We start from the raw sequence: 26,117 nt of genomic DNA on the forward strand, positions 1-26,117 counted from the left end.
TTGTAGTGAATAATACAAGAAGAATTTTGAAAAAAATAATTACAATTGAATCCACTAAAAAGCTTGGGTTATCCTTTTCGGGTGAAAATGTAATGATCAAAATCCAGCCGTTTACGATCAATATGTAAAAGTAGGAACTTAATATTTGACCGACATTTTTTCACAGCATGGATAACACAACTACATATTTAAAATTTCATTAGGTACGTTACAAGCCACCCAGAGTTATTTGCAAAATATTGCCAAAATAGCCAACTGAGTCATGAGAACATTTTTTCTTTGTTCACTTAAGGTACTTGCTCCATATTCCCATCAACCTCTTTCACAACAGGTAGCAATTTTTTCCAAGCGAAAAAATCGTGCACTTCAATAGGAGCCCGGTGAAAGTTTTGTACAAAAATACGTTGACGAACAAACATAATGCTAACTTTTTTATATATATCGAGAGATATTTGCAAAAACTGTTCGTTTGAATACCGGACCTTTCTCCGAAATGAATGGTTGCCACAAAAGGGTTTTAGATTTCACAAACAGATGTGTTTTTTTTTCTTTTATCTTGTCTATGTAATTTTTGTGTGACATCTGTCAAAAATCTATGTATGTTTTCATATTGTATTTTTGAAAGCCAACATTAATATGCTATGAAACAAAATTGATGTCTGGATGTCTGAATTATTACAAATAGGAAGTTTTTATCATTCCAAATGTTTTCCAAGTCTAAAAAATATTCTTCGCAAAGTCTTCATTTAAAATATCTTCCACTGACGCGATAAATGGCTTCAAAAAAAACCTTGTAACAAGAATTGAAGAATCAAAAAATTATTTATGATGCAATTTCACAATAATTGACGCACTGACAAGAAAATTATTGTACATGTCGATTGTATTTGATAGACAGTCACCTTTACGTGCCCTTTGTACTGGCGCACGCGTGCCCTTTTGCTCCATATAATATTTATACGATAATCTTTCTTGGCAGTTCATAATTGGCCGTGCAAGAAAAAAAAAATGACAGCAAGAATAAAATGTCACTGAATAATTTTTGATAGGTGTCAATAACTTTTTTTTTGTGTTTTGTCAAAGTATTTGCGTAAAAGACGTTTTTTGTGTTAAATATTTAATGAGGACAAACGACTTATTCCAGTCAAACAAAAAAACACAAATATGTTTACGTTATTTATTTAAAATCAGTTATCATTTTCATTTTACATTCAAATCTCAAACTAATCTAGCTTAAAATTAAAAACTTAAACTAATAAATGCATTGTTCATTTGCAAAAATAATCTCTAAGAGTTAAAAAAAAATGGACACAATTAAACTTCTAAACATAGTAAAAACCGTTGTTACGTAAATTAACATTACTGTCTCAAAAAATCTAAATAATTATTAAATACAAAAGGACGTCAATAGTACCTTTTACCCTATAAATGCTGTCGTCATCAAAAAAGCTTGAGCTGGCGAGCTTAATTGACAAGAACATAAGTTTGCTACACAAAATAATAATGTATACGAATTATACTTAACCCTTTAGGGTCAGCAGAACGAGATATGCATTTACACACTTTAAAACCACTATTGTAGAGAACATTATCGAATGCCAAAAAAGCATCAAAAGATTCAGATTACTGTAAAATAGTGAAATTATTCTCGTTTAATTCTTATCTTTATTTAGTTTCATCTATTTTCTTATTTGGACTCATCGGATTTTAGTAATTATCCATTTTTAATATCTTATTTTGTTACGTATTATTATCGAAGCAAACGTCCCGGTTTTTCCCAAGCCCTATGATAGTCAACTTGATATGTTAATATTCTATCATTTATCATTGCTTACAAATATTAAATGCATTCAATGGCGAAAAGTAAACCAAATAAATAAAAAATATATATCTAGGTACCTACAATTAAATCGATCTTTTTATTGAGCATTTGTTTCATAACCTTAATTGGCCAAACTTGGCTCGCTTACATAGATATACGCTTAAATAGGAATTAAGATACGTATGTTGAAGACAGCCGAAGCAGAACTCAAAATAAAAAATAAGAATTACAATTCATTCATTACTGTGAGATTTGATCTCAAGGCTGGACCTAGGGAATCGCCTTGCGGAACTCCTTATATATTTTCTGTCCTAAATAGTTCAAACATAAGGTGGCTAAGCTATTTGACATGATCTGTAAAACTCCAGTTGTTAGAATATCTATTGGTCGCTAAGATTAGACCTTGTGCTGAAGAACTAGAGTATAATCCTGCTTTTTCAAATAGCGACCTTAATCTAAAGCCTCATGCAAAACTTTGTCTTACGATCCAACTGTGTACGTACATAATAAACTACATAGGACTTACACTAAGATGAATGACGTCACTTATTCTAATAATGACTGAACTGGACTAAAACTAGGGCTCAGTCTTAGATGTACAAGTCGAAGTCGAAGCCGCCGCCGCCGCTCAGGTAGTCGTAGAGGTAGACTTCCATCTCCTCGAGGGCTTCAATGCTGGGGTCGCGGAGAGGCACGTCGCGGACAGAGCGGGCTTGTCGGGAGAGGCTGGTGGAAGATAGAGTAATAAGTGCCTCGTAAAAGTTAGAATACTATAAATAATCAGACTAGATATTGATATACAATAAGCGGTAAGAAATAGTCGGAAAATTACGGGAGGATTTTAACAGTTGGGGAGTTATTACCATTTGAAGTAATGATTAGATCGATTTGTGATATAAGTTTTACACTAACTGCACCACTTTTATGTGATAAAAGTATTAATTGTGTTGCCAAAGAAATAGTAAATACTTACGCGAAGTCAGTGTCAGAGTCAAACATGTATTCCTTGTTGAAGTGCTGGTTGATATCCTTCATGATGCAAGCCTCCAACTTCTTATGCTGCAATATAATATAGACTCGTTTAAGATTTTATAGCTAATACCTTGAATGTCTTTCAAGATACGGAGCAATTAAATTTTAATTAGGCTCTTATTCTTGAACTAAAATCTATATAACGGTTTTAAGTTAAGGGTCATATAATAAATGACTAAAATACAAGAGACTGAAATAATAATAATGCATACTTTGTAACAACGGAAGAAGAAGATTGCTCTGATCTGTTCTTGAGGACGAGGCACGATGTCACGCTTGTCTTCCGGCACACATTGCTGAAAATGAACAATATTTTTATAGATGTTTTTATTTATTTACTTAATCATAGGTGTACAAACAGAATAGTAAAAAAGAACATAATGATAATACAAGATATAATGTACAAGAGTGATTTTTACCAACGGACCTGGTAGGAGAGTGGTTGATTATTTCAGTCAAGTGTGTGGGACTTAATAAAGTTATTTATTTTTTTTATTTGAAAGAAACTGGCAACGAGGACTTAGTGTTCTATAAACCAATTATTATTTTTAAAGAATGTTAGATTTTAGAAGTATACCATGGCAGCTATCTTACCGAGAACTTCTGACAGAACTGTAATCCTTCTTGAATGTCACCCTTGAGCTCATTAGAGACGGGCAGGTTGTTAATCCTCTGCGTGATCTGCTCGTAGTTGGGCTCCATGTTGCTGTCGATGTAGCCGAGCTCCTGCATCACGCACGTCACGTTCTGGTTCTGCTGGCCGCGGGCGTTGAGCGCCAGGCGGGCGCGGAGGCCGAGGTGGCGCTGTGGGTGATATGTGGCTGAGGTTTATTTGTTTAGAACACACTATTGTAAAAGTTTGTGAATGTCCCGTCGATAAAGAAAGACCTCTTTCATCATAGACTTTTGAGCACAACACTAAATATTTATAAAATAATGATGAAGATACTGTATTGTTACCATTGACACCATAAGTAAAGGTGGTTTTGAAAGAAACAATATATTTTTCATGTTTTGAAATGTACCTAACCCTGTTTTTAATGTCATGAAATTGCCGATGATTGTGTAGTAATATCCCCTTAAAATCTAACGGGCCTTATTAGTTGATAAACAAAAATATCATACTATAATTTTCTTTTACAAATTCGAATCCCACACTCAGGAATTTAATTCTGGTGGTGTAAAAAACATTCAAGTCTCATTTGTGGATCACATTAATGCTTGTCCTACGTTGCGATTGAACTCGTGGCAAATAGGTTCAGCATGGTGACTAGTATCACTCGGCTGCCAGTACAATCAGTGAAGAGTCAGATGCTAGGACTACAAAATAATAAGTCCTTTATAACTACTTACCGACATCCTATTGTTCGCGAAGAAAGGCTGTTGCTGCTGGTAGTATCCTTGCTGGTACTGCTGCTGCGCGAAGTAGGGGTTGTAGGGCACATTCGGTGGGTAGAACACGGGCGTGTTGTAGGGCATCTGGTAGTAAGGGTTCGCGCTGTAGGGCCGGAACTGTGTAGGGATCATGTAGGGCGGTACCGCCGCCTGGGGCTGAGGGAATGGGCCCTGGAACAAGAATTAGTGATAAAGTTACCTATCCACTTTCGAAAATAAATAAAAAAGGTCGAATGCAGACTCGCGAAGCTGAACGTTCCGTACAAATAAACTAAAGAAAAAATGCCAACTTTTGTTGTTTTAATTCGGTATTGCTTTATTCTTCTGATATACAAGAGTTTTTCGAAAATTAAAGAAGCCTAAGTGTTATAACATCAGCTACTAGCCAGCCTACTAGCTACAGTGATTAGCCGAAACCAACAGGAAGACTAAATTTGTAAAAAAAAAATGTAAATTCAAATTCATTAAACCTACATATAGATTGAGAATAAAATATACATAAAGGTTATTTTAAAAACAAGGATGTAAAATAGTCTTACAAGATTACTCTAAGCTAATCCTAACAGCAATTAATTGTCCATTACGTCACATTATTATGAGCGGTCAAAGATTTTAATCAACCTTTTTATGTCACTCATGATATTATCTATTCTACTCTATCTACGCTTTTAAATAGACTTCGAAATTTGAATTTTTGAACATCGAACAAAGATATGAACTAATTGAAATGAAATGGATTTAGATAATTCGAAATTTAAGTGAATTAATACAATGTAAATATATTATACTAGCAGTTGCCCGCGACTTCGTCTGCGTGGTTGGAAGATATAAGTTATGACACCTTGGGTTACAATATCGCAATTTTCTTACGGAACCCTAATATTTTTGAAATAAATTATAGCCTATGTTCAGCGGGCATAATGTAGCTTCTCAACAGTGAAAGATTATTTCAAACCGGACCAGTATTTTCGAAGCCTATTCGTGTGAAACAAAAAAACAATCAAATATTTCCTCTTTATAATATTAGTTTAGATTGAAAAGCTATTGTTTGCCTCAGAAAGATGTGAAATAACTAATTTTATTAAATCAATGATTGTCATGAAATTAATTGCTGTTATCAACTCTCTACCAGCGCAGACGAATACTTACTTAAACGGAGGTCTCTATGTTAGATTTAATGTTTATGATTACTTATATGTGAAATAAACTTTTTTTTACTTTTATTATTACATAAGTAAAAATATAAACCGACCTCGCACTCGTGCAAGGATGTTAACTATTTAAAACAAATAAACCGTATTTTTTAAACAATAAATAAAACTTATATCTTGTTCATTTATGCCATTTATGGTTCATGAAACGAAATTAATTGCGAAGCTGAATGCTATCAGCGTGTATTTAACATGTTTACATACATGTCTATGTAATTTCTAAGTTATTATTGATAAATTTAAACTAAAACGTAATCAAAAAGTTAAATAATCAACAAATTACATTATGAAGCTATATTTCGCGACCTTCTCCAGTGCCTCTTTAGCTCAGTGGTAGAGCACTGGTCTCGTAAACCAGGGGTCGTGAGTTCAATCCTCACAGGAGGCAACACTGACTTAAAATAGTAACTTTTTGTTCTTTGAATTTGAAAAGAAAATTCGACTCACATTTACACCATTTGGTCTAAAAGTTAAAACTCCTCCTAACGTTTGTTTTTGTGGTTGTTGTCCTTGATCTTGAATTATAGGACCATCTTCGTCTTTGTTTGGGACAGCGCCATCTAGCGGTTTGGTAATGGTTTGCGTATTAGGGTCCATAGCGAAGCCGGGCGGCAGCTTGCTTAGGAACAATGGTGGTATGTGTGAGTTCAACGGTTCTTTCATAGGTGGCGCTGTTGAACATTTTGCATATGCGTCCTTCAGTTCTTTGGTGATTTGTTTTAATAAAGCGGTGCCGAAGCAGCTCTCATATATCTGAAAAAAGAACTTTTTTTAGAAACGTTAAAATGTTTTTATTTTTTGTGTTTTTAAAAGAGGCTCTTGATACTTTTGGGTAGAAAGAATAAAACAAGAAAGATATAATTATTTGCATAGGCTTAGTAATCTGCTTATAAGCATTGTCAACTGCTTTAATAAATATTAATGTTTAAAATAACATAAAAGGTACATTATTAGATAACATTTTATTCAACAAATCTGCTTAATTTATTTTATTTTTTCTGAATCAATACTTTTCGTGCAAAAATAGGGGGAAAAACAATATAATAATATTATCTTGTTATCTAGACGCGTTTAGATAGACTCAATGTAAATGAATCTTAATTTCAAAATATAGATATAAGCAGTCGTGGCCGAGCGGTTAAGGCGTCTGACTAGAAATCAGATTCCCTCTGGGAGCGTAGGTTCGAATCCTACCGACTGCGATAATAAAGTTTTTTGCCATTTTGATGTTTTTCAAGATTACATACAGAAAATTTTAGTTTTTGCATAAAATTTACCTTTAACATAGCATAATCTTTCATAAATTTATTGTCTCCGCTGTCAAGGGCGACGGCTGTTGCCCACACGAAGAATCCTAAGAACAGTTGTGCCCTCATGTTGTACCTGAAGCAATAAAAATATGTTTAAATAGTTAAATACAATACCTTTTTATCTAATCAAAGAGGAATAAATTAAAACTAGTGTCGTCGTTTTTGTTTACTTTACCGTGCGCTTTCCGTTCTAAATTCGAATGTTTTAAATAAAACTATAGGGGTTTGCCTGTTATAATTAAATGGCTTTGTTGTATTCAAAAGCGACAATCAGGTAGGCAAGTCATATTCCTACGATATTTACGTCAATTATGGTATATGGAATATATGGTAAGATGACAGAACGGTCATTTTATTAATTTTAATATTATTTATTGACGAGTTATTCTGGAGACATGTAATTTCGGATTCGGTAACAGATTCGGATATATAAAAATAATTTTAGCGGTTGTCTTTTTGTTTGGGCAGTTTTAGGATAGATAATTTTTGGAAGGAACTGCCGAAGCACGATGGGCGTCTTGTGTGACAAGAACCCGTCATAACATTTTCAATTGTAATTTCTAACTCCAGCGCGATCAGAATTTATTTGTTTGAAATCATAATATCAGGTTTTACCGAGTTTTACGGATACGGATACTTCACTATTTCGTATATGCAACAGTTTCAGTTACGACTAAGTTGGATTCAATTTGAAACTACGTATTCCTATTCTCTTAAGCATTAAGCACACAATAACTGGAAATTCAGTACGTGATGGTACACTCAAGGTCAATACAATAAATTTCCGATCCGTAGAATACGAAAAGTGTCATTTGAAGCCATTTTTCATTCATTCATCGACCATTGTAAATAACAGAATTGGGGCCCTGACTGTAACTTTTTTAACATTGCCATTTCCGCGTGACTTATATTCATCCAACATTGCTCACTTGTCTTGTGAGAACATCGAATAGTATTCAAGACCAAGAACAAAAGTAAAAACAAACGAAAAGTGGTAAATAATTATGAGAAGTGTGTACTATTCTCTGGTTCCTTTATGTTGTTAAATTGCCACGCTTAAGCCGGAGGGATAAGGTTCATATTTGTATGTTTTTATTTACTTTACTTTGTTGAGGTAAGGTAAATGTTGCTATTATAATTTTCCGGTAAAGAGCACTCACTTCCTTGTGACAAGTACATAATATTCCATATTCCTCCCCATATACGTCAAACTGTTGGGAACAGGTCTCTTCCCGTATGGGGAAGGTTTGAGCATTGTTCTCCACGCTAACTCACTAAGCGATGGCGATTTCTGATTCCAATATTTGGAATCCAGGTTACATTGGGAAGTTCTCCTACCGTTTGTCAGTGACGTCTAAAAATAATTAAGAAAGTATTAGTAAAATAAAAATTAATTAATGAATATTTACATCACTGGCTAATAACTTTCACAATATTAAGATAGGTTAGGGATAATCATTACTAAAGGGGGAACAAAGGATTTGACGAAAGGAGAAGTAGTTTAAGTGTTAAGATATAACCCTGAACCTTTCTATGCAAGAATAAGAACTACGGCATACAACCTCTTTTAATGCAAGATACTTTCTGGAGGACGTCTTTGTCAGAGTAACGCGGCTGCATAATACTATTTAAAAATAAAAAAGGAATATTATTGGGTACTTGGCTATGGTAACATTCATGAACTCTCAATTTCATATAGACATTACCTATAACACTTAGAAAAAAATATCAAATTTGAAAGGGTTATTTATTAAAAAAGCCCTGTCAATGGTGTGCCTCCTGTGAGGATTGAACTCACGACCCCTGGTTTACGAGACCAGTGCTCTACCACTGAGCTAAAGAGGCGATGGCAATGAGGCTTTAGTTTTGAGTCACATTTAAACTGCACTTGTTTAATTGTGATTTGAGAAGAAATCAACTAAGAATCTGTACAAAACTATTGTATTGTCATCCATAGAACGAATAGAAAGTGTTTGATTGTCTAAATTACTAATCTTCTAAACACCTGTCGAATTAGAAAAGGTAACCTTAGTCGATCTCGATTTCTAAGTCAAAAAAATATTCTCAGTAATAGTAAAATAAAACTGTTTTACAAAGCACTCGCTTGTGTAGAAAGAGAACGAAAACGAAAGAGTCGATTGCAAGAAATGTCGATTTCCGATTTTTATGTTTGAAATTAAATTTCGTCACAATATGCATTCTTAATTAGGGAAAATAATTAATTACAAAAGTTACAACTTAGTATTTATTTTCATTACTCGTTTCGAGGCTTTTGGTATGTTTTTTAATGCTCCGTAGCGTGGACAGCCTGAAGAGAACTATAAATATGTATATACAATCGTGTATTTCATACAGTTATTATTTGTTACAGGAACAACATTGTTTCAAGTATGTTAAACTAATTATACCTACTTATAGCATATGTATTTTTGTCCAAAGAGTAACTTATGTAGTTTCTGGCCTCTTTTTTCTCATAAAAATGCAATTTTTGGACCGTACAAGTAGATCAATTATTGTAACATTTTAAAAGTGCCAGGAAAACGGCTTAATTGGAATAAAAACTTTTTATTTTTATTTCTTTCTTATAAGGCAAATCGTATATAAAATATTAAAAAAATAATGGACACTTATAAGATTTTTGTAAAACTCCAATAATCTAAAGAAATTTATAGTTTCGTGACATTTTAAATAGCCAATCATCTCAACATATTTATTTAAAAATATTGTTTCATGATGCCTCCTGTGAGGATTGAACTCACGACCCCTGGTTTACAAGACCAGTGCTCTGCCACTGAGCTAAAGAGGCGATGATGCATCAACTTTACTTACCCATCTCTATAAACATATTCAACTACAATACAACTATATCACAGACATTTAAAAGCCTTATTAAGACGACATAAAGTTGATTTCCGCAATTCGCTATCACAATCCTGCTTTTGCAATTTTAAATAATATATTATTAATGTATTTATAATCTAAATAAATGTGTTCGATAACGTCTAATCTCTAATCATTTTTGAGAATAATCCATTAAATTTTTTGTAGAATTCGATTATAACAGCTCGTACTGTGATGATGAGTCAACAAATAGTAAGAATGTTGATATTACATGTCAGCTGTGGCTATGACGTGTGGAAGCGAGACGCCGTTATACTGCAATCAGTGCATTGTCTCTCTTACTCAATAGCAGTAGCTAAAGGTTTAAGCTCATAGCCCAGGCTCTGTAGGCCAAAACTTCAGAGACCTACCGCCACGTATTAAAGTATTATTATTTTAGTTGTTGGAAAGAGATGAAGAACTCTATTCTTCATGTAGTGCACTGTCACGCTCAAATAACTGCAACTAATTATTGAAATTAAACTTCTTTTACGGATTTTATCGCGGTTCAATTAAAACGCGATAAACATTCGCAGAACCTAAGAAACCACTATGCAACTAATTACTTTTAAATGTGCTAGGAGGAGCTCTAAATATATTTAAAACAAGAATTCATGTTCAACTGAGTTACACAGAAGATGTTCTCAAGCCGTCTCTATTTTTTATTAACCTCAGAACTTTTCACAGTATTAACCGATTATGTTGATGCATTTTTTCATTTAAATAGTTGTTATTTGGGTCAGAATACATTATTCACCGTTTCATAATGTTTCAAAAAGTTTTCATTTAAAGTCAATTCCTATAATTAGGTCCGGTAACTTTATCAGCATTTCATCAAGTTGGGCTCAGTAATTTTTATTAAAGTCTTTGACATGTCCTTAAAAAAACGTAACAACACTCATCATCATCTTAACACTCGATCATTTCAAATATATATTTACTACATTATTTTTTGAGGCGTGTTATTTTTAATTAAAATTGTAATTAGTTCGTAAGCTTTCTCTAACAATAAAAAATAAATCTAAACTGTTTACCAACTCTACCTTCAAGAACCATTTAATATTTGAGTCAGTTCGCTCACACGGTGTGATCACGATCACAAAACAAAAACACACAAACAGTTATGTGTTGATCGCGTAGCTGTAAATATGAAGGCTGTGCAAGTAAAAACTTAAACGCCATAACTTATGACTTGGCGCTCAATGAGACAGAGGCTCACAACATTTCTCATTGATTCATAATTGAAATGTTTTTCGTTGTGCAGACTTATGTGGTGCAAAAGTATATAATATATACAGGTTGTTTAGTGAGGAAACGATCAGGCTAGTTTTTGGATCTTTAAAAAGAGAAAAGGAGAAGGCATTCTTACACATAAAATCTATATTGATAGGAATAAAATTGTAGGATTCGTAAACTTGAGTCTTTTGAATATTAAATCTAAAAAATGCTTTTGGAGATTTTTGTGTAAGTAAATAGTAAAAAATCTTTGAAACTACACAATATGGATACACGAATAAAACTTAATTCTTAAAAATACCAAGAGTATTAAGGTACAAATAAAGCTTCATACTTTACTCTCACAGCAGTTACGCAACAGTTAAAGGCATTAGGCCTCCACTAAGTCGCTACACATTACCCAGTATTCCGATTGTATTTTTTATATTTTAATAAACGACTTAATAAAAGAATAACAGTGACCAAAGGTTTGTAACAACTGGTTTAAAATGAAAACAGAGTAACGTTAACTTACGTACTTTGGACGTTGCCGTTGTAGGATATTTTTTGTTTTATTACATCCGTACTTGATATAAAAGTCATATTATATGACGTTATAGAGTCAGCCTAATTGAGTTTTAAATTATTTTGCTACGTGATAATGCAAAAATGTTTTGTATTTCGCTACGCAGTTTGCAGAGCTGTCTTCAGTTCGTCATCATATTTTGTGAGGGGATTTTTTTTTGTTAAAAAATTGTTTTCTCAATAAACAACATATTAAAATAAAGATGGTTTAAGGGAAAATGCAGTGCGCGAAAAGTGTGCGTTTTTTTAATCTGAATGGTTATTTTGATGTCAAACCTGTTGCCAACCATAGACATTTAATGTGACGTTTAGCCCTTGAAAATATACTAAGTAATTCCCACACATTGTTTTTTGCTAGTATTTAACACGCACATGAATTCGAATAAAAACATTGGTACTGATGGGGATTTGAACCTAGGACTTTCATTTTGCAGTCAAACGGTCTTACCGTACTTATCTTAGAATTACTGCAAATTAATGCTTCAGAGTAAATTTCCATGCACTGTAAGGCTAACTAAAATATGTTTATTACTGTAGCCACAATTCCAATCAATTCTCATAGTATAAAAAAATAAATAATATGTCTCAAAATTGAAAAACATTTCCTTCCCCTCTGCTATCAATTACATCTGCAATTACAAATTAATGACAACTGCTATTCCTCTATATTTATTAATAAAACATGTCATAAATCAATACACTATATACCGGTCAAGACCTAACAGTTAGGGCTCACATCCCGGCTAGACGTACCATAAAAACTGACGTCTGAGAGAATTCGAAATGATCAATTTCTATGAGTAGACCATAGACCAAAGAAAATATAGACAGGTCTAATTGGAAGAAATATTAAATAAAGGCTAGTTAGACGTACGTCATTTATGCGATTTTTAATAAGAGCTTGTTTTATTTTTCGTTATTTTATTTTCAGATTTAAATAAGGAAAGAAACCTTTAGTGTAATCAGAATCGTTATAATTTAGTGAACTATCGAGAGCATTTATCATTACTTTAATATCGTAAGGTATGATACCTATTCACCTTATTTTACGATTCTCGTTGCTTATTTTACTCTTTTTGAAGAAAATTAAACAAAAATTAAACTATTTCGTTCAAAAGGCTTTTCTAAATTCAATTCACTCATTCACACATTCATTTTCATTGCCGTATCTATTTTACTACTCGATCTATGGACACTGGACAGCCATAGATTTGAAGTGCTAAATTTTATTTTATAATTAACGGTTCACGGTGAAGCCTATTAAAGTAATTTCATGACCGTCGTCATTAAATTTAACTATTTATCGTTGCGCTTTTCACAAGTGTGATGAGTTACGGTAAATAATTATGAATGTCCGATGAGAACCGTGGCTTTTGTCAAATACATATTTTACAGCCGGTATTTATGATCTCTCTAACTGAATGCTGAATACTTGGTTTTTTAATGGGCTTTCGTATTTATTGTGAATGACTATTTGAGAATTTCAATTCATATTGATGGTTTTAACCTGAAAGTTAGCTTTTAGTAGTGTTTAATAAGCTTACATTTTTATGGAAGCAAAAAATGCTTTTGAAAATTGGTCTTGAAACATAATGCTATTGCCCTTATAGAACAGCTCTTAAACCGGCAATACTCGTAGAACAGAAATCCTTATCGGAAATTATTAATTAATTATCTTTAAACCAAACTTCAGTGTTAGCTTCTTAAAGAAATTATCTAGAGCCCATATGTATACTGCAAACACACATATGTATGTGCACATTGACGGCTGGTTCGGATTACGAAAGGAGATTAGGTGAGCACCAGCTTACGTAGTTACTGAGAGGGTTGATACCGGTATAATATAATATAATTTACATAACTGTATCTAACTACGAAACAGATCAATTTAAATTGACAATAAAAAACAGTCAAGTGTGAATCGCGACACTACAGGTTCTCTACATGTAGGCTTAAGAAAAATAAATTAATCATAAAAAATATATATATAAAATGAGTTAAACTATTTTTTAATAACTACGATTTATACGAAGTATTTGTTGTTTTAGTCGCAACACTTTTCCAAGAAAGTTGTTACTTCCGTATTTTTTGGGAAGGCGCGGGAATACTCATGGACACCCACTCCCTCGGGGGACCAAATGGGTAGTGTCAGACTTTCTTTTACTGACTAAACGACAGACGGACTTACGGACAGACAGTGAAGCTTTGTAAAGAACTTCTGAAGCAAGTAGAGTTCCGTTTTTACCTTTAAGGAACCCTGACAAAACAAGTATGTGTCATATGTCGTGCAGATAAACATTAACCAGCTTATAATCTGGTTCCGAAGTACAGTCAGCGCATGTACAGTTAGCGACCATGCCGTGTTATCAATGATAGCGATCTTATCTTGTTAAGCTCAACACCCACTGGGAGCCCACCATCACATTTTAAAGTAAAATGCTTGCAGATGTGGGAACGAGATGCCGCTCTACATTTTGTAGCTCGCTGTCTCTTTTCTACAGTTTGCTTAAAGCGGTTGTGAGTAGTTAAGTTCTGTGGACAGTTAAGCTGCCTTGAGTGGGATTTGTTTTGAGTTCATGTCGACATGTATTTATGGTAAAAAGATAGTGTTGCACAGTGCCAGTTGTTTTGTTCAATTCAATAAACAATGATATGATGTTTATTGATTGCTCTTTGGTTGATGGTTTAGATTCACAAATCAGCCCGACGGAACGCTAGATAACCTAATATCCTAAAGAGTAGGCAATTTGCAGTATCTTTTAGAAACATTAAGAAACGTTGAGGTCACCACGTTTCGATCCCCGCGTAGGACAAGTATCTATGTGATCCACGAATGCTTGTTCTGAGACTGGGTGTCTGTGTGCACGTGATCTAAAATGAAATGAAATGCGGACAACATCACATACATTGTTCCCAACCCAAAGTAAGTTGCTAAAGCACTTGTGTTATGGAATTCAGATACAACGAAGGTACCACAAACACCCAGACCCGACACAATGTAGAAATGTGAATTTTTACATTGACCCGACCGGGGGTCGACCCCGGGACCTCAGAGCTAGCGACACCTTGGTGCGTATGCCACTCGACCACGGAGGTCGTCGATTTGTATGTTTGTAAGACTCCCTGCGACACAAGGATTATAGTCCTTACAGCAGGGAACGTTTTTAAAAAGAAGAAAAAAAAAATTAAGTCCTACAAATACAAAGTTGAAGCGTTACCTTCTACTTAACAACGTGACACCTGTGTTCGTTAATAGCAAAAGACAGAATAGTTCTTATAACGAATTTGATATCCGTCTGGTATTAATTTCGATCCTGACTAATACTAAGTATGAGCAAGTGCCAATGATGTGTAGCACAGAATCAAAAGGTACTATGTAAATTATTCTTTTTTATGATTAGTTGTCAGCCATGTAGGTTTAATTAAACTATTCTATTATTTTTGCTGTTCGTCCCTATCGCAAATGTAGCCATACTCTCGAAAAAAAAATGCTTTGACTAAAAAGGTTTACTTCTTTCTCCTTCGAGGATTCTAACCGTTTAACATTAATTACGATAAATTCAAAAGCAATAATTAATGTTTATTGATAACCAGTTAAACGTAGGCAAAGAGTACAATTTACCAAGTTCACGACTGCAATTTACTGCCGCTGACTAAATCGATAACTCATGCAGTTAAATTAATCGATAGTCGACTAATATTATCCGATTCTAACGACTTATCGAGTCGGGCTAGTGTCGTTCATCTCTAGTTTAAAGCAGAGGTTCTAAGACTTTAAAATACATATAAATATTGCATGCAGTAAACATTAATTCTCTTGACGCTCCCTCAAATGTTTTTAATCAAAATTCTGTGACTTTTTGAGGTATAGATAGATTTAGACTCATATGGCGTGACAAAACGAAATATTTATAATTTGTAAGGAACTTAATTTTGGTTTCAAAATTAACTTTCCTTAAATTAACCCTTAAAATATTGGCAAAAAGATATATTTTAAGATTCACAAGACAAAACCTGCAGACACTATAATACTTACTCACAATTAAAAGGTTGAGAGCCCCTGCATAAGTGTAGGAAAGCTCATTACGCAAGTGCAGTGGCAGATGGTCGTCTGCGCACACGCACGGCTGCGAGCAAGGCCGCGGGGGCAGTGACCTCAACCAGAATAAGTGTGTAATTTAAAATACCTGACCAGTAATAATCGATTTTACTTCTCGATTTTGATTGTATAATGTCTGATTATGCTGTATGATTATAGATTTTTTTGTATGGAATATGGATGCATGATTATGTTTCGTAATATTTCGGTATTTGTCTGTTTGTTCAAGATCTAAGATTTTGTGAAAGAAACAACTCAAGCGATTTGATACGTTCGCTGCCGCAACCCATTATGTTGGTTTATTGAGACTTTGCCCCATTTTCATGTGATTACAAAGAAGGAGAGACTTTCATTGATAGAGACGGGTTTCTACTTTATTATCGATAATTTACTTAAATTACTTTGTTTCCATCATTGCAGGCATTTTATCTAATATTAAATCATTATCCGAAGATTTGATATCAATATTATATTTATATAAACAACATAAACAATTGGTTATTAAAATAGAAAACAAAGACAAGTTATAAAGTGCCGTATCAAGATATAATAAACACTCAGAAAATACCACATTTATTTTCCACTTAATTCATTAGCAAGGCATATTATAATAGTAATGTATTTTATTAGAGCACCTCTCATGCATTATTCGCTGCAGATCTAGGTTCGATGCCAAGCCTAGGACAACACAAGACGAGGCATAACAAGAGTCTGCTGTATGTATGTCCATCACGCCTGCATTCATTAAAGGGTATGCAAAGGTATTCAATGACACAAATATTTATTGTCAAGTAAAAAGGTCGATAATACGGTATTTTTTATTACTACTCAAAAACTGTTTAACTGGAAGCGAAACTTTCGGTACTCGTTACATAAACTAAAATTACTAAACTACAGAATTAATCTATATCTATACTAATATATAAAGCTGAAGAGTTTGTTTGTTTGAACGCGCTAATCTCAGGAACTACTGGTTCGATTTGAAAAAAATATTTTTGTGTTCAATAGTCCATTTATCAAGGAAGGCTATAGGCTATATAACATCACGCTGTGACTAATAGGAGCGAAGATATAATGGAAAATGTGGAAAAGACGGAAAACTCTAACCACGCGGACGAAGTCGCGGGCAACAGCTAGTAAACAATAAATTGTATTTTTGTGAAAAACCCGTGGGGACCTCCATATGTTAGTTCTTAAGAAGCGTGCTCGCTTGTTTAATGTAATTTATTTCTAATTAAAAAAATATCCACCTTTTAGTTTCATTCATCATTAAAGCGAAAAAAAAAATGCGTGTTAAAACGAAAATTTCAAGTTTTGAAAATATTTTTATGTTATATCCGTCGCTAAAATAAGTCTCAACCAACCACTCCTTAACTATATCCAATCTCATCGAGACCAGATTACTAAATTCAAATACGAGTACCAATTTCAACAGCTACTCAGAAACTCCCAATAAAAGTAATGACTCATTTTCTATGAAAATCGCAGATCACCACAAACGCGACGTGACAGGTCCAACCGTATAATCACCACAACTTCTATTCACCAGCACACCAATCTTATAGTTTCGTAATCCCAAAAAACTTGTTAACAACTTCACAGATGATTGGTTCAATATGAGATGCTGCGTTACGTAATGTAGCTTTTTATCTTTATTGGACCGTGAAGATCTTTGTGTTATGTTTATGTAAAAAGAATGAGATTAACGACCTTGTATAAGTCAGTAAGATATGTATGAAACAAACGTAAAAAGTATCTCATTCAATAATCATTGTGTATTGAAGCTCAGATATAATGCATTGTAAAGCTATGAAATTCTGCGCTCAAGCTGAATATACGGTTTTTTTTATATCTCGGTTTTTTAAAGCTTGTCCTACGCGGGGATCGAAACCGCGACACATCGCGCACAGTGGGTAGGGCAAGGTGACTTCAACTACTCGACTATCCTGCAGTAATAGAAAGGGACAATATCAACTTACCTATAGATGAACAAAGGAAGGGTCACTGATGAAGAGTTTATACTGCACTTGTATATAGATCTGGGGTTTTATCCACTTATTTTGCTGTTTTTTTTTAATTTTGTATCTGACCTCTATATCCCATTACTAGTAATAATAAATTTTCAATTCAATTTTCTTATAAGGATTCCCATGGAAGATAAGTTTGACAAAACTCATTAATTTTCCCGTTAAGTTGATAATTCCTTAATGTGTGTGACAACCAACTATAATTACCGCTAACCGAAAAAAAATACAATTGAAAGAGTTGCAAAAAATTACAATAACAATTAAAAGAAGCTTCGGCCATGCTTATAATATGTGTATAGTTACGACAAAATCATTCAGCAAATTAGTCGAACAAAAGTCAGACTAACTCGCAGATTGTATGTAAAATTTTAATTTCACCATTTATGCTAACGACCTTAAGGCCACTGAGTAAACGAAGGTTATCGACCTGAACATCTATGTACTTATAAGCAACATAGATTAGTTTTTTGTTCTACTACCGTAGTTACTTGAGGGTCATTATAAGGCCACGCCTCGAAATCAGGCCATCGATGAGATTATAATACCACAATGATACCGATTGTAATTACTGAACAGGGGCCTTCTAATGTTTCTCTGTCTAAGACTGTTGGAGTGGGAACGAGACGGCGCTATCTGAAACGTAGAGCATTGTCCCTTTTCCGTGTAGTCAGCAGTCTCATTAAGGACGTTGTGATAGGCCTGTAGTAACTGTTAAGTACCTTTGCTTTTGTGGAATACCAACAATGTAGTGCCTTAGTATCTAATTTATTAAAGTTAAGTAGCAAGGAGTTCGAGGATCAAGTTTTGTTAAAATTAAACTGAAAATAGCGTATATTTAGTTTCTAAACTGGAACCGACAAACGAGGAAAGTTACAACCGATAAGATTTTTTTTTATCAGAGAACATTTTATCAAGCACTAGCTGTTGCCCTCGACTTCGTCCGCGTGGTTAGAAAATAAAAGTTAGGAATTTTTGAACGGAAGCCCTCGAAGATTAATATTTGTCCCCGTTTTTGCCACATTTTCCTTTGTATCTTCGCTCCTATTATTTGCAGCGTGATGTTATATAAACTTTCCTCGATGATTGGTCTATTGAACACAAAAAGGTTTTTTCAATTTGTACCAGTAGTTCCTGAGATTAGCGCGTTCAAACAGACAAACAAACTCTCCTGCTTTATATATTAGTATATAGAAGTATAACTTAGTATAGATATAGATTTAAACGTAGAACATCTTTGATTTAATAGATAACATAATTTGCATATTAAGCCTTATAGGTTATAAATTTCATTTCCGTTTTAAATCCCAGATTAAAATACATTGACGGATGATTTTCATCGACATTCGATGGACGGATAAGAAACGAGTTAATGTATGTCGAATTGGTAAATAATCCGCTGTCTTAATGAAATCGTGACGGTGGTTAATTCAATGTATTAATAAAATAATTAATATCGGAACCGGGTTGATTGAAACTTCGTGCCTTGTTTTAAATTGATATTACTCAGGATTTGTCAGGATATAAGATTAAATCGAAGTAACGGAAAACTTAAATGAAGTGCTTTACGCAAAACAGAGCCATTACCAACTTTCTTTAAGAAAATTATTATGTTGTCAAAATTTGTATGATAGAAACACCAGTTTACTACGAAACAATTATTTTTTTGACGCAAAGACATGGGTACGACTAATGAAAAAATGTTTTTTTTTCATAAGCGTAAGACAATTTCCTATGTTTTTAAAGTATGTACTTAACTAAATAAGTTAACCACTTACATACATTTGTATAGGTAGGTACTACGTTTGTAACCTCAATTGAAAAGTACCAATTTTTTTGCGACTTCATTCAAGAACTTTCTTGATGATTATAACAAGGTAAATAGATATATCCTAACAGAGCTCATTATATAAAAAAACTGGACAAATGCAAATCGGATTCTCGATCCTAACGATTCCGTACAATAAGTCGAAAGCTTAACTCATACAGATTTCTGCAAGCAAAAGAACAATCGACTATCAAAGTTCGTAACATACAGACTGGTGACAAACGGCCGCACGGCCGCATGGACAGACAGCGGAGCCAGTTTTTACCCTTTGGGTGAGGAACCCTACAGATAATGATTGCTCAGTACTTAGCTGATCTTCGGCTAAGCTCGTATTACTCGTATAACGGTCGTGAATCCGCCTTCAACTACTTATCAACACTGCTGCTACATAACCGTTAACTCCGTTGTTTTGACTGCTTTACACGGGTACAATGTAACGCGCAAGTTTCTTGTTTACTTTGCACACGGTAGTTCGGTGCGAGTGCTCGACATGCGATGAGAGGTGTACTCGTAATTGAACTTGAAGTGTTGGTTTTTGAATTAAGAATGCTTTGTGTTTTTTGTTTGTGTGCCAGTGATGTCTTTAACAGTTAGCAATGAGGTTTTATTACAGAACCGCTAAATTAAAAAACAAAATTGCAGTTAAAAAAAATATATTTGGATCTATTGTGATGAGAGCTATCATGATTAAGTTAAGTGAAAGGTACCAAATTATAGATATTAATTTTGTGTGGGAATCAAGTCGCAGAATAGCTGTATATTTTTTTTTATTCTCGATTCGACTCGAGTAATTATGATCGGAAACCACGTTTCGTTTCGATTTTAGGATTTGGTTGTGCAAAAAAGTGGCCAAGCGAGTCATAGGGACTACAACTATAAATTAATTGTTTGGCAATAAAACAAAAGGAAAAAATGAAACGTTTTCAAACCTAGAATAAGTTAAAAGTGTTTGGAAGCAAACTAGTTTAGCTTCAGTTCCTTTAGCACACCATAATGTATTAACGTTGCTTAGTTATGTCTCAAATGGATGTCAATGCTAGCGGTTAATGTTTATCCTGTGGACAGGTAAATTCGTTTACCATTTTACAATCAGCAATTATTTACCGTTTTACCTAGTTAAGGCGCACAATTTGCAAGCCATAAATAAGTTAAGCCAATAAAGTCTTCAACGCCTCTACTACGTTCGCTTAAAAAGCAGCTGTTGTGTGAGCGTGATAGCGCGCTACGCGATATAGAGTGCTGTCTCGCTTCCACGTTTAGCATCTCACTTTAAGAAGTCATGGTAGACGCCTGGTCAGTCGGTCGGGAACGCCCTAAAATTTACAAAACAATGCTTGAACGAAGCGATCAATTTGCAAAATTTATTGCTTTCCTACTATCGACGAATATTCATTTCGTTTATAACGTATTGTCAGAAAGCTATAAACGTTCATCGTTTGCGTTGATTGCTTAACTTTCAATAGTAATTATGAACACTAAAATTTAATTTATTTTTCGTTGTTATGGGGTCCGTGTCCGCCTCGGACAATGGTTGACCCATTGACACTATTACTGGTTTGTTTCTATGACAATACTTGCTGCGTATATCGGTAATGATTGATTGTGTTTTGTGTAGCCGTGCAAAACAAATGCGGGTCCTAGAAGAAGAAATTCGATGATAACTATTGAATTGCTACAGTGCTGCAGAGTAAAGAAAATTTCAGTGCTCTTTGATTTGATAATATAAAAGAATAATTTTATCTATTGAAATTAAAATTATGACAAAAACGGCTTTTCTTTCATTTTTTCTAAATCAAACATGTATAGAAACACTCCCGACTATATATCTACATTTTAAACAAAAAAAAAACAATCAAAATAGGTTTATCAGTTCGAGAGATGAGATGCCACAAACAGGTTCACGAAGTCGATTATAATAGATATAGATATATAACACACCTTGGTGTATTCGCGTTAAGTAAAAAACGTCTTAAAAAAAGTAAACACGCGAGCCGTGTTAAAACCTCGTTAATCCAACGAAATCTTATAGGTAACACTTTTATTTTACACAGTGGCAAAGGTATTACCGTACACTGCTCAAAGATTAGCATTCACTTAATTGAAGAAGGATAAAAAACGCGTAATTACCTCTCTACTCTTCCGGCCAATGTAAGCGTACTTTGAGTGATGGAAAGAACGAATGGAATGAATGAGTGAACGAACTAGGAAGAGCTTTTTTTAAAGTCGTGACGTTTTTGTCGTGAATGATTACGTTGTGATTGAAATAGGAGACATTGCAGTTGTCATGACAGTTAGGTGTAAAGCTATGTCACTCTCATACTTAGCATTCAGCTGAGAGCGCTTTTTTTCTAATGTGTTCAAACAATATTGATCATATTTTTAACACTGTTTCTCTAGAAGTAAAAACTCTTTGGATACCGAATTATGATCGGCTGGAAGTGTAGGAGTATCTTTTAAACAAAACAAAATCTTAGGTGTTTGAACACGATGCGTATGATTTAAAGTGAGAATAATATAGTTGCCTATGCTTGGAGACGAAAATGCATGAAAGAGTAACTTAAAACTTAAATTGATTCAAATCCGCAAACCCAAGCATACATAATAATTTTACTTTCAGGGTACACGACTAACCTCTGTTAAAAAACTTTAAAATACTAAACAACAGTTATATTTTTTTATACAAGCCATTTATCATTTTAATTATACGCTTATGTAGTAAATCAAACTGGATATAATTATAATGTGCAGATAACTGTTGTTAATTGAAAGTATATAAAATAAACTTAACTGCATGGTACAAACACCGAAAGAGGTGGATCCTAATTTTTTAGGTTATGTTATTCTTATTATTTGATTGCGAATTAAAATGTGTGCCATGTTGTGTTGTGTTTTAAGATTGGAAACGTTTTCAGATTGTGATATATGGCACATATATGTATTACGGAACTTTAAAGGCAAAACTTTGCCTACGAAACTTTAAGTCAAAATTTGGCCTTTCAGGTACAAAATTTAATTCCAAGATCAGAGAAAAAAGAATTTAATAGTTTATGGGTTTAACCTTTAAACTATTCAACGGCAATTTATTTTCGACCAATTTAATGTTTTTCAGCAAAGCCTGGTCGTATATCATTTTCCAAAATAAGACACAGAAACGTCGAAAAAATAAAAATTTCTTCTGTAGACTGCAACATAAACATTTTGCTGCAGGATAATTTTCAGTAAGGAAGAGATAGATAGTTAATCATAATTATACAATTAAGTAGTATCTAATACTACCTGTTTCGCTCCCAATTCTTTAGGTATTTACCATTTTGTAACTTTGGTTAGACAGTATTTTTCGTGTTAATATATAGCCTGTGAGATTTACGCTTTTGAAGCGTAAACGAATTTTCAAAATCGGTTCAGTCCTTCCTGAGTCTACACTTAAACTACTTCACAAAACACTAGAGTTACTGCTTTATGATATTCATTTTAACAGTAGTATTTGACTAACCGTTAAACCAACTCAATTAAAATCATCATTTAACTTTCATTTCACCAGTAATTTTGAGTGAGTAAACCGAGTAAACGTAATTTTACTGTCAACACAAAATAATACAGTAAAGGAAACCGGTTTGAACTAAATAAGGTTTTAATTGACAAAATAAAAGAGTTTACTAAGTACTTGTAAAGTCAAGAAGAAGATACTATAAGTAAATATTTATCAAGATTTTTTTGACTTGTTTCAAGGCTTGGATCCTTATTTATTTGCCTTTAAAGGGAAATGAGACATTAAAGGATCTTCAGAAATAGATTATGGTTATCTACTCACTTAACAAAATAATATAATTTTTACGCAACACTTTGTGATTATACTCGTAAGAGAAATGCTATGAAACATGAATGCACGGATAGCCGAGTGGTGTATGTCACCACACGAACTCCACTGTGCGCGACGTGTCCCGGGTTCGATCCCCGAGAAGAACAAGCATTTGTATGACACACTATGTTTGTTCTGAGTCTTGGTGTCTTTGTACTTGAATGTATTTTGAATACCCTGCCCTTTAAAGTACGGAAAAAACGAATCTCACATAAAATTGATCAGTTTTTCGGCTCTACAACACTAGGTTTGTAAACATTTTCAATATACTTGATTCTGTAAACTAGTACTTACCTACGTATATAATTAAATAAGGCGTCTATAATATAACGTAGCAGTAGATTAGACTATGAAATAACGTCCCTATATAGTAAATATACTTTCCTTTAAAAAGCTTCGAAGCGTTCAAGAACGTAAAACAACAGTAAATCATGGCGCTGGGAATATTAACCACTTTATGACTTGAAAGCAGTAGTTTTAATGTTTATCTGTCAACCCTAATAAATTCGCGGGACGAACGGCCGGCGGGAGGACAGTAAAATCTATATAAAGGACTAATAAACTACGGCCTAATGTTCTAAGGATGGCCCGAGGGGGTTTCTGTATTCGTTTAGAAATGAAGAGTGTTTGAAGAGTTTTGTTGCAAGTTTAAAGATGGTCATGGGTTAGAGTTTGTTTCATTTGATAGTCAGTGATTTTTTTTATTTATATTATTATAGAGAGTTTTATTTCGAGTTACGTAAAATATATAATTTTACCTGCCATTACATATAATTTTACGTAACTCAAAAATCCCCAAGGTCTATGACTGTTTGTTTTCTATAGTTAGCTCTTTTTGTTGCATAATAGTTTAAACTACTATTTTCTAAATTTGATTTCTTATTGCATTATACCTAGCTTTCAAGAATGATTAAAAAATATATTTTTCAATAAACAGTAGCTCGTATCAGACCGCGCATTTGTTTAAACAAAGACTTTTGAAAAACGTAATTTTCTTTGTCTTATATCAATATCTTTAAGACGAACTGTGTGGTTGAAATATTATTATATTATCATTTAAAAACTTATTTTTAATTGTTAGAATATACTAATAAAGAAATAACTGTAAAAATATTCGTTGCATAACTTGCATCATAAAATTAACAGCCTGTGGAAATTGTTTTATAATATTTAATTGAGGTTAATTTCACATTTAATTTCATGAAATAATAGAAAAATCTTCATATTAACTATTACTTTAACCGGATAAGTAACAAAATAAACGAAAAAACGTTCACAAAAACATTAAACCAAAAACGAATTTATCTAACACCCTATACAAAACCAAATAACTCACAAAGTAAAAATATTAATAAAAATAATTTATTTATATATTAAAAAACTTAAAAGCTTTTCAACTCACCGCGCTCCGTGGATCTCCGAGCACTAATAGCTGCGCCGGCGCAACTATGCGATGTACGCGAAGAGCAATGACTCGGACGCTCGCACTTGACCTTGTGGCGAGCGAGTATACGCGAAACATCAACCCGTACTCGTTTTATACTAGCTTTCTTGATGGCACATACAGGTGGTAAGGTAAGCCAACCTTTTTGAATGAAAAGCTTTTGAGATGAGAAGACTGATCAAGTTGTGATGGTTTTCGAACAGCAAGGGTGGATCAAAGTGTACTGAATGTAGCCGTGATTGTTTGCACATTGGGCTGTAGTACAATCAATCCTAGATGAAAGATTCCCCTTGAAAACTCTGAAAGATTTGATTATTATCGTCGAATAACAGTTTTGAAGATATTGCAGGGTTAAGGAATTAGCACTCATTAGATACCTAAGTATTTTGCAAAATTAATGGTAGATCCTACACCCCCAAAGAAGGCCTCAATTTTTATTCAGTTTCCTTTTTTATTATTTTCTGTTAAGCGGAGGCTTTTCCCGAATTGCCCCCAATCAACCCGATCCTTGGCTCTCCACATCGAGTAGGTACGATCTAAGTACTTTAGACCATCAGCTTTAGGGATGGGAAGAAGGCTACTTTTTTTGTTGCGGTCATTATTGTTCCTTTTAGTCTGCCTTGCCTAGAGCTCTCCTCTTTACAGTAGTCTTTATTTCGGCGCCTCAAATTTTTCGTCCGTGTGTACTCCGTGCAACTTCGACTTCCCAGCTTACATAGACCCTATTCCCGCGGCTAGAAGGCCCGCGGCAGGTGTCTAAGTGAGATAGCCACATTTTTATGGTGCCGACCATGGGATGAGTCTAATGCTATAAAGACAGGACGTCGAGATATGTATACAGATTGCTAATTAGCTTCCCCTAATTGACGCCAATTACACGAACAAACGCAGGAAATATTGTTTCATTGATTTGTACAAGTTTACGATAATGTTGAGAAAAGAATCGAGAAATTATTTTAACATCGAGAACTAATAAAATCTTATTTCTGCTTATTCCAATATTTTCTCACAGGAATATTCTTGTCTAATTATCTCACGTTTATATATTTCGTTTCGTGCAAGCATCGAAGGCGCAACCGTTACGGAGTCAAACTATTAACCCGGGGTAATGGGGTCGTGTGTAACACTAGATGGTGTTTACCACACCATTGAACATGCTCAGGTTGTGCATTACGCCATGTGGATTGCATGGGATTTTGTGCCAGCTGTTTATTGGTAACCATGGAAACTAATAGGCCTGTGTTTCTACCCGTATGGCAATGTTATCACGCTATGCGATTGAATTTTCTAACGTTAGCCAAATGATCATCAAACTCTTGTTCATTTATATTTTGAACGACCACCTTTTCTAAAGTAATAGTATTCCCATTGTAAGGCGTCTCTCTTTCTCATCAGCAACAGTGTAACTTTAAG

At 33.9% G+C, this 26,117-nt stretch overlaps 1 protein-coding gene and 4 non-coding genes across 5 annotated transcripts; 2 read left to right on the forward strand and 3 right to left on the reverse strand.

The window, feature by feature from the left end:
* Nucleotides 1–1,656: 1,656 nt before the first annotated feature.
* On the reverse strand, nucleotides 1,657–25,279 carry LOC113492915. Its single transcript, XM_026870643.1, has 8 exons — nucleotides 24,663–25,279; nucleotides 6,738–6,843; nucleotides 5,908–6,213; nucleotides 4,208–4,420; nucleotides 3,449–3,658; nucleotides 3,067–3,150; nucleotides 2,796–2,881; nucleotides 1,657–2,548 (listed from the first exon to the last, which is right to left on the reverse strand). The coding sequence occupies exons 2-8, from the start codon at nucleotides 6,834–6,836 to the stop codon at nucleotides 2,413–2,415; spliced, it is 1,134 nt and encodes a 377-aa protein (XP_026726444.1). The 5' UTR covers nucleotides 6,837–6,843; nucleotides 24,663–25,279; the 3' UTR covers nucleotides 1,657–2,412.
* Trnat-cgu lies at nucleotides 5,777–5,848 on the forward strand. Its single transcript has one exon. It is a non-coding gene; the product is annotated as a tRNA-Thr (tRNA).
* On the forward strand, nucleotides 6,581–6,662 carry Trnas-aga. The gene has a single exon. It is a non-coding gene; the product is annotated as a tRNA-Ser (tRNA).
* Nucleotides 8,544–8,615, reverse strand: Trnat-cgu. The gene has a single exon. It is a non-coding gene; the product is annotated as a tRNA-Thr (tRNA).
* On the reverse strand, nucleotides 9,505–9,576 carry Trnat-ugu. The gene has a single exon. It is a non-coding gene; the product is annotated as a tRNA-Thr (tRNA).
* Nucleotides 25,280–26,117: the final 838 nt, after the last annotated feature.

This window comes from Trichoplusia ni, chromosome 4, assembly GCF_003590095.1.
Source record: "Trichoplusia ni isolate ovarian cell line Hi5 chromosome 4, tn1, whole genome shotgun sequence".
NCBI lineage: Eukaryota > Metazoa > Arthropoda > Insecta > Lepidoptera > Noctuidae > Trichoplusia > Trichoplusia ni.